The following is a 9944-nucleotide window of genomic DNA, read 5'->3' as shown; positions in this document are numbered from 1 at the left end:
GTACCTCTTACTGGCACGAATGCCTCACTGATACCAAAGCAAAGCAAATCCAATCTACTGAAAACTCCTCAAACACAGAGATTGTCACCAGTCATTTATTTACTTGCAGACACCAGTGCAGCTGGATACAACAGAAGTACAGAAATTATGCACTGAAGTATCAGAGGCAACCACACAGCTGCTGCACCCTGCCATCCAGACAGGCACCCCTACTCACCTGCTCTGAGGAGAGCCTTTAACACTCAGAGTCTGGCTTGTGGGGGGAGAGAATACAGCTCCTTCTGTGCATCGGCTAGAGCTCTTATGGCAAGACACAGATTGATGAAAGAAAAGCACACCACTTCATTCATCTCTTCATGGTGTAGAAGCTTGGTTTAAAAATCCCTGGATTCCCCTTCTGGTCACTGTGGGCACCAGGATTGCGTGTGACATGGACAAATATGCATGCAAAATATCCATACACGCAAAATAAGTAAACAAACCATAAACAGTTTTTATTTTTTATTAATTAAGTGTCCATGTATATGCTCATCCCCATGAGAGCAGGTGCCATCCGAGGGCAGAAAAGGAAGTATTTAGTCCCCTGGAGCTGGAGTTAGAGGTGGCTGTGAACCATCTGATGTAGGTGATAGGAACTGAACTTGAGTCCCCTGGAAGAGCAGCACATGTTACTAACCACTGAGCCATCTCACCTCGCCAGCCCCTCAGGAGCTTATTGTAAGAGAAAGAAAAGATAAATCTGAATGTTCATTTCAATAAGTTTGATAGAAAACAGAAAGTCGGAGCCGGGCGTGGTGGTGCACACCTTTAATCCCAGCACTTGGGAGGCAGAGGCAGGCAGATTTCTGAGTTCGAGGCTAGCCTGGTCTACAAAGTGAGTTCCAGGACAGCCAGGGCTATACAGAGAAACCCTGTATCGAAAAACAAAAAAACAAAACAAAACAAAAAAACAAAAACAAAACAAAACAAAAAAACGGAAAGTCACTGAGAATTCTATCCTAGGATAGAAAGAATGAACTATGAACTAGTATAGTAATTAGAAAAACAGACAGACCTATTTATTTAGATCTCTCTTGGCACTCTGTGCCGTCTGGTCTTGTGTTAACTTGACACACAAGCTAGAGTCATATGAAAGGAGGAAGACTCAACTGAGAAAATTATCTCCATAAGATCCAGCATGCAGGGCATTTTTATTTTTATTTTTTCCTTTGATTTAAGTTTTATTGCAGTATGATGAGAAAAAACACCTAATTTCAATTTATCTGAATTTGTTACCATTTAAAACATATTTTGAGTAAATAGACTTACATCACATTCTTCTTTCCCTTTTGTACCCAGCTCCTTCTGAAGAGCCCCCCTTCAAAGCCTGCAATACCTTTCCTGTTTTTATCATATTCTTTAAAACTTATAAAATATTGTAACAATAAAATAGAGTATTATAAAAGTTGTTTGATATAAAACAATAATCAATTGAACAGTCTTATGGAGATGCTTGTCTACAGCAATACTGAAAATACACTGCTTGTGGACGTTGTACATCGTGGTGCGCACTAGGCTCCGCACCACGATGTACAACGTCCACAAGCAGTAACATTCTTTCTTTGTTTAGCACATTTGGTGCTTTGATTATTATGTGACTGGAGGAATTTCTTCTCTGGTCCAGTCTATTTGGAGTTCTGTAGGCTTCTTGTACCTTCATGGGCATCTCTTTCTTTAGGTTAGGGGAGTTTTCTTCTATAATTTTGTTGAAGATATTTACTGGCCCTTTGAGTTGGGAATCTTCACTCTCTTATATACCTATTATCCTTAGGTTTGTCATCATTGTGTCCTGGATTTCCTGGACGTTTTGGATTAGGAGCTTTTTGTATTTTGCATTTTCTCTGACTATTGTATCAATATTTTCTATGGTATCTTCTGCCCCCGAGAGTCTCTCTTCTATCTCTTGTATTCTGTTGGTGATGCTTGCATCTATGACTCCTGATCTCTTTCCTAGGTTTTCTAACTCCAGGGTTGTCTCCCTTTGTGATTTCTTTATTGTTTCTAGTTCCAATTTTAGATCCTGGATGGTTTTGTTCATTTTCCTTTGCCTGTTTGATTGTGTTTTCCTATAACTCTTTAAGGGATTTTTGTTTCCTCTTAAAGGCTTCTAGCTATTTACCTGTGTTCTCCTGTATTTCTTTAAGGGAGTTATTTATGTCCTTCTTAATGTCCTCTATCATCATCATGAGAAGTGATTTTAGATCTGAANCTTGCTTTTCTGGTGTGATGGTATATCCAGGACTTGTTATGGTGGGAGAATTGGGTTCTGATGATGCCAAAGTAACCTTGATTTCTGTTGCTTATGTTCCTACACTTGCCTCCCGCCATCTGGTTATCTTTAGTGCTACCTGCCCTGGCTATATCTGATTGGAGCCTGTCCTTCCTGTGAACCTAGCTGTCTCAGAACTTCTCCGAGTCAAGCTGTCTCTGTGATTCTGCGATTCTGGGATCCTGTGATCCTGAGATCCTGGGCGTGTCTGAGCTCCTGGGAGTCAAGCTGCCTTTGAGACACTGAGATCCTGGTGTGACCAAGCTCCTGGGACCCTGTGATCCTCTGATCCTGGACGTGTTGGAGCCTGGGAGTGGAGATGCCTCTGGGTGTTGTGGGGCTGACTGTGGAGTTTGTGCCCGAGGTCTGCTCAGGGCCCATTAGGGCATTTTTTAAATTAGTGATTGAAGGAGGAGGGACCAGCCCATTGTGGGTTGTGCCATTCCTGGGCAGGTGGTCCTGGGTTCTATAAGAAAGCAGGCTGAGCAAGCAATGGGGAGCAAGCAAGCAAGCAGCACCCCTCCATGGCCTCTGCATCATCAGTTCCTGCTTCCAGCTTCCTGTGTTGTTTGAGTTCCTGTCATGACTTCCTCCCCTTGCTTTTCAGTCATGGTGTTTCATTGAAGCAATACAGGGGAATGCCAGGACCAAGAAGTGGAAGTGGGTGGGTAGGGGAGCAAGGTGAGGGGAGGGTATAGGGAACTTTTGGGATAGCATTTGAAATGTAAATAAAGAAAATATTTAATAGAAAAAAGAAAAAAGAAATCCTAATTAAGACACACACACCTATGGCTTTAAAAGCATTTTATTAAGTTATTTATTTATTTATTTATTTATTTATTTATTTATTTATTTATTTACTTGTGTGTCTGTGTGTGCACACACATGGCTCACAGAAAAGTTACTCCCTTAGGAATAACTTGCAGAAGTAGGTTCTCTCCTTCTACCGTGTAGGTCCCTGGAACTGAACTCGTCACCTTTACCTTTACATGGCCATCTTTTTGGTCCTCACTCCTGTCTTTAATTCTTTCTCTCAGACAAGGTCTCATTATGTAGCCCATGCTAGCTTTGAAGTGTGATCCTTCTGCCTCATCCCCTTGCGTTGAAGGATGGTAGGCATGTGCCATAGCGGGAAGAGTGAGAGAAGGTCAGAGATGCCTTTCTGCACATTCTTCTGTGTAACTGAATAATGTAAATGTAATTTGTATTTGCCTGATATAATTGTTATCTTGGAGGCTCACTGCTGAGTAAGCTCAACCTTTCTAGTTCTTTCTGAGCTCTGGATGGTTGGTTCAACTCAGCTGTTCCGGCTCAAACTCTTCTCCAAGCTGACTGATTCAATTTGGTTTCTCTCAGCTTCTCACTGAATTGTTCTGCTTGGCCTCACACTATCTTTGACAATTTGTTCTAATTCTCTGGCTCCAACGGCCTCTACTGCTCTGCACTGAACTGCATGAACTCACAAATGAACTCAACTCAACTCCACTGCACTGCACTGCACTCACTGCACTGACTCTCAACTTACCGACTCTCTCTCTCTCTCTCTCTCTCTCTCTCTCTCTCTCTCTCTCTCTCTCTCTCTCTCCCCCTCCCTCCCTCCCTGCCTCCCTCCCTCCCTCTACTGCTCTTGCGTAGTTTCCCTTTCCTGCGCTGTCCTCATGGGTCTTGGGCATATCCTATCTCTGACTCATTCTGTCAAATCTTCCTCTGATTCGTCACTTTGCCCCTCAATTAGATGTCACTTTCAAATATGGCTGCTTCCTTCTACACACTAATTTTACCTTAAAGGTGTGTACTAAGGGTGTGCCTGTGTTCTGGACAGATCATGTAGACCTTGGGCTTTGGATGTGATCCCTTTCCAGTGCAGCCGTGCTGCTGTATTAAAATTCCTCTACAGAACAATATGACCAAGAAGATTAATCTATAACGAGAACACTGTTTTGAGATGGAGGGGGTGGTCTCATGAATCCAAATCCAATATTGAACTTGCTTTGTGGCCAAGCATGACTTTGGGCTTCTAATCCTCCACCTCCATTCTGAGTGCTGAGACTGCAGACATGAGCCATCACATACAGTGTATGATGTCAGAGCATGAAGTGGTGGCCTCCAGCACATTAGGCTCTCTATCAGCTGAGCTAGATCCCTGGATCCTGATAAAACATTATTTCAGCTCATAGATTTCAGTCCATGGTTATTTGGCTTCTGGGCCTGTGGTGAGCCAGCATGCCGTGATGGGGAGGATGTGGGGAAGGACAGATATCCACCCCATGGTGGGTGAGGAGGGAAGGAGAAAGGACTCTGCTGTCTCCTGCAGGTACATGCCTGTGAGCAGCACACCTCCCAGTAGACTTCTGCCTCTTCAGGTTTCTCCCATCTCTCAGTATCACCACGCTGGGTCCAAGCTAACAGCAATGTCTTCTGGGAGACTTCAGAGCCAAACTGTCAGTGCCATCCTCAGCTTAAAATACTCAGTAGGCCAAGATGGGAACATGTCCTGAACCTAGTAGTGGTATTTCAGCCTTCTCTGACTCATTTCTCCCCCGTTCCTGCTACCCAGACAGCACTTTAAATCTTGCCTTTTCTCACATCTAAGTGTTACCCAAGGCTACTCTAGCTTCTATCCCTATTAGCCTTCATCCTGGACGAAGTCCACACAGTCCAGTGTCCAGCCTCCTGGGCAGATTTCTGGCCTGCTCAGTCAGATCTCAGTCTACTGATAGTTCCACTCTTGGTCCTTCTCTGAAGACAGTAACCTGTTTCTGGTTCCTGTGTCTCCCATCCTCCCAAATGTGTTTATTGTTGCTGTGAAATCTATTAATTAACACGATTGGTTCTTAATATAACCCAGCCAGCCTCTTAATAATCAAGACTGAATTTGTTCGATGCTGGCCAGCTTAGTACAATTACTGGATGATTATCCCTAATCTATTTTTCTGCAATAGATTGGCTCTTTCCCAACTGTGTTCTCAAATCACTTGGTGCTTGAGTCTCACTTGGCTGGTTTTGCTCCATCAATCTCTTCTCAATACTCGTTCCTCTTAGCCTTGTGCTCCTGGTCCATCCCATCTAATGGAGACCTCTTGTCCTGTTTTCTTTCTCCTCCAGTTCTCTTTATCTCCTGGCCCCTACCTTCTACCCACAACTGACCCCCCAGTGTGAAAACTGAAACCCCACCTACCTCTATCCTCCCCAGTAATTGGCTGTAGCCACTTTAGCTTACCCAGTCGGAGAAGATTGTCGAACCAAGTTTATACAACATCATTTGGGGGTACACGAGAATGTGCTCAAGGGACTGCAACCAGATTTTGGGGGACCAGTATTTAGCACTTGAATACATAGCAGCACCATATCAACCCTCAACAGTTTATCTGTGAGATTATCTGTGGTTATGGGAAGGCTGGTGGGGATCCTGGAGGTTGTTAATGGTGGAGAGAGTCAGTGGGTCAGTGGATGGAGTGAGGAGATGTCTGGGTACCTGGGGAGTCTGGATCAAGATGCCTGAGGCTTAGTTTTTCTTACCTGTAGATTCTCTGAGGTAGCAGCCACCTCGACTCAATCCTTGTGATCAAATCCCAGGAGAATTCTGAGAACCCAGCACTGGAGAACTTTTGAGCTGAACTTTGTATGGTGAGAGGAAGCTCTGGGTGGATTTCCACCTGGTGTTTAATTGGGCCTATAGGGTAGAGTCGCATCTGTGAGCCTCTCGCCAAACTTTAAATTGCTTGTGGGATAGGACCTAGCCCCACAGCAACCTTGTCCTAAGCTCTGGAGAATCTGGAGCCCTGGAGAGAAGTGTGAAACAGGGGAGCTGCTGGGTCTAGTGGCTGGGTGTGGCTCCTGGGCTGGCCCAGGCTTAGTTCCTCTAGGTTGGGGATCCCAGGGTCCTCAGTACCCTCCTTTTCAGGTCTCTGAGCCCTAAGCTCGGGCATGAGAGCATAAAGCTAAGATTGCATCTTGGAGTCCTTTACCTTCAGAGTCATTTAGAGATCCAGGAAGGGAGACAATAGTTTCTGCCATGGCGAGACTGCACACCCGCTGGCACTGGGATCCCACTGAGAGGTGAGCCTTGCCTGGCCCACTTGGTTATGGCTAGGCAGCACCCAGATGAGCAGTGATCCAGAACCAGTCACATGTCCTGACCTTGGTAAACTGGCCACCTTGCCATTCCACCAGTCTGCTCCTGGAAGCAATGGGCACTTCTTGGAAGGGACCCCACATTGGGTAAGTGCTGGGTTACCTCTGGGTGAACTTGCCTCTAGCTGAAGGGAGATGATGAGCAAAGGTTCACAGAGTGGGTTGAGGTAGGACTCAGTGGACAAGGAAGCGGTTTTTTTCTCAACTCTGAAGGCTGCAGCATGCACAGGGACAGCTAGGTATGCTTGTATAAGCCCAGAAGCCTGACTTAGCACCATTGGAGAGAGAAGGAAGTCAGAACAGGGTAGATCTCATGTCCTGGAAGAAATTCACCATTCTAGACTTCCTGGCCACCTTACCCACCCACTAGTCCAAACATTTGAGCTAAGTGGCAAATCCATTCAGTGGGGAGAAGAACCCCACGTCCCCACAAAGGAGGCTTCGGTGCCTAGACGGATACAGTCTGAGGAAGTTTTGCCTTCTGATACTAAAAGGAGCTTTTCTTCAAATGTTGATTCTTATCCTCAAACCACTGATATCCTGAGGTAATCCATTCTGACACTATCATAACCAACTAGAAAAACAAACAAACAAACACACAAACAAAACCCCCACAAAATCCCCAGGGCCTCAAACCTCTCCTGAACTGCCTTGAGAGGGGCTGAATCAGGTTGGTGACATTCCTAAGATGGATGTCTATCAGTGCCTTTTTTTGTTTCTTTTCTGTTTTGTTTGTTTGCTTTCTGTGGTTGCTGTTTTTTTGTTTCATTTCGTTTTGTTTTGTTTTCGAGACAGGGTTTCTCTGTGTAGGCCTAGATGTCCCGTAGATGTGGCTGGGACTCTGTAGACCAGGCTGGCCTCAAACTCAGAGATCTACTTGCCTCTGTCTCCAGAGTGCTGGGACCGAAGGCGTGCACACCACATGTGGTTGTGTGTGCGCTTTTTTTTTTTAGATTTATTTATTATTATCTATGGGTACACTGTAGCTGTCTTCAGACCGGCCAGAAGAGGGCATCAGATCCCATGACTGATGGTTGTGAGCCATCATGTGGTTGCTGGGATTTGAACTCAGGACCTTTGGAAGAGCAATCAGTGCTCATAACCACTGAGCCATCTCTCCAGCCCCCATGTGTGCGCTTTTTAAAGACACACTCACTATGTATGAACGTTAGTCTGTTTTAAAATTCACGACCCACTCTCAGCCTCCTGAGTGATGAGGTTACAGGTGGGCACACCATACATAATTGGCCCGGAACTTCTATTTTTAAGGCTGAAACAGGCCAACACAAGAGAAACAAATGACCAAAAGTGACCTATAAGGGAAGTAGGAGACAAACACAGGAAGCCAGGGGTTTCCTGCTTGTTTGATCTGGGTGGGCTTTGCTTGTTTGTTTTTCCCCTGTGGTTTTGTTTGTTTGTTGTTGGTGGTGGTTTTTGGTGTTGATGTTTTGTTTTTTGGGGATTTTATTTTTATTTTTATTTTTATTTTTATTTTTATTTTTATTTTTTTTGAGACTGGGTCTCTACATAGCCCTGGCTGTTCTGGGACCCACTACATAGACCAGGCTGGTCTCACACTAACAGAAATCCACCTGCCTCTGCTTCCCAGGTGCTGGGATTACAGGCCTGCATCACCACTGCTTGGCTAGTTTTAGTTTGTTGAGACCAAGCTTCATTCTGTAGCCTGGCCTGGCCTTGATCTCATGATCTGCTGCCCTCTCTGTCCCCTGAGTACCACGCCTCCTGCAGTCGGGTGGGTTTTCTTTTCTTTTCTTTTGTAAGCTTTTCAGTTTCATTTTAATTTCTTATTTAGCTTGAAAACTAGATGATGCAGTCATAGATTTCCGTTTGGGTTCTTGAGTTCACTGTTCCTTTCACCGTTGTATGCTCTCTGTCTTCCACCCATCCCCTGCCCTCCCCTTCCATGCTGTGCCTTATACTGCCCTCTCCCACTGTGTTCTATCATCATCTCCAGGCCTCTTCCCTTACTGCATGCCCCATCCCCAGTTGCATGGGCCCCTTTCTGGTTTCCTGGCTTTCCCCCAGGTTCCTGCTCAGCTGGACGTGCATATGTCACCATCAAGGCTGGTGTTCAAACAGGAGAAAGTACAGATAGCATTCGTCTTTCTAAACCCAGCTACCAAGCTTAAAATAATGTTTCCCACTTGTCTATTTCCCCGAGATTTTCATATTTATTTATGGCTGAATAAAATTCTACTGTATGTATGTACCACATTGAAATCAGTTTTTTAGAAATTTTGTTAGATAGTTAGTTAGTTTTTCGGTAAGTTTTTATGAGATAGGGTCTGACCAGCCTTGCTTGGCCAGGAACCCTGTATGTAGACCAAGCTGCCTTTGAACTTGTAGTCTTTCTGCTCCTGAGACCTGCTGTTTGCAGGCATGTGCGGTGCTTGAAATGAGTGTGTATAAGCAGTGTCAGGCGGCCCCAGCAGCCAGCTCACAGGGCACGTTCGCTCTCCTGTGCAGGAGCTCCTTGGAAGCAGAGTTGTGACCGGCTACGGTGCAGCTCCTGGCTCTGGGAAGCAGAACAGAGTCACCCGTGGATGTGCCTGAAAACTCTCTGAACAGTGTCAAAGGCCTCGCTTCTTACATTATTTTTTTCTTCCCAGTTTTGAGGTGATGTGTGACCCAAGGCCCTGCCCTTCTGAAGCCGGAAAGGTGAATTTCGAGGAAGCTCCAGCAATCGGGTAAGTTTCTTTGTCTCCAGCCACATCTCAGAGCAACCAACGTGCAGCTAGGCATGGCCACAGGGGAAACACGGGGCTCCTCTCCAGGCTCCAGCTCTGGAGACGAGGGTGGGGATTCCGCGTTGGCGGTCCCAGAAACTCAAAAATGCAGGAAAGGTAGTCAAGGTCAGAGAAACCAAACTAACAAGACACTGATAGAAGCCAGACACCAACTAAGAGATAAAGCCAGGAGCTGGAGAGAAGGCTCCGTAGTGTAGAGTACCAGTTGCCTGTCACTCCAACTCCAGAGCATCCAATTGTTCCAGTCTTCTGGCCTCTGGGGCACATGAGATGTGTGTGTGTGTGTGTGTTTAAAAAGTAGGAAAAGTGGTCCACCTCTGCCGCCTCCTCCCGCTGCTCCTGGTATTGCTTGTGTGCTCCCTCAGGGCGGACCCGGTGCCTCTTTTGTGAAGAGGCAGCTGAGGAGACTCCCGGTGCTCTCCATGGCCGATGAGAAACCCAAGGAAGGAGTCAAGACTGAGAACAACGATCATATTAACCTGAAGGTGGCGGGACAGGATGGTTCTGTGGTGCAGTTTAAGATTAAGAGGCACCCACCGCTTAGTAAACTAATGCAAGCCTATTGTGAACGGCAGGGTTTGTCAATGAGGCAGATCAGATTCCGGTTTGATGGGCAGCCAATCAACGAAACAGGCACACCTGCCCAGTTGGAAATGGAGGATGAAGATACGATGGATGTGTTCCAGCAGCAGACTGGAGGTGTCTTCTAAAAAGGGAGCCTGCTACTTTACTCC

General features: G+C 45.8%; 1 protein-coding gene and 1 pseudogene across 2 annotated transcripts in view; both read left to right on the top strand.

Annotated features, from left to right (window-relative positions):
- The first annotated feature begins 6412 nt into the window (after positions 1-6412).
- LOC110338734 (olfactory receptor 13C7-like) overlaps positions 6413-9944 on the top strand; it is a 7551-nt gene continuing 4019 nt past the window's right edge. Inside the window, exons 1-2 of the mRNA XM_021222137.1 lie at positions 6413-6529; positions 8841-8863. Of these exons, the coding sequence (XP_021077796.1) occupies positions 6413-6529; positions 8841-8863 (140 nt within the window). The remainder of the gene's footprint in view (positions 6530-8840; positions 8864-9944) is intronic.
- LOC110338737 lies at positions 9605-9938 on the top strand (annotated as a pseudogene). Its single transcript, XR_003842833.1, has one exon. The product of XR_003842833.1 is annotated as a small ubiquitin-related modifier 2 pseudogene (transcript).

Source organism: Mus pahari, chromosome 22 (assembly GCF_900095145.1).
Source record: "Mus pahari chromosome 22, PAHARI_EIJ_v1.1, whole genome shotgun sequence".
In the NCBI taxonomy this organism is placed as follows: domain Eukaryota; kingdom Metazoa; phylum Chordata; class Mammalia; order Rodentia; family Muridae; genus Mus; species Mus pahari.
This window is presented reverse-complemented; position numbering and strand designations above follow the sequence as displayed.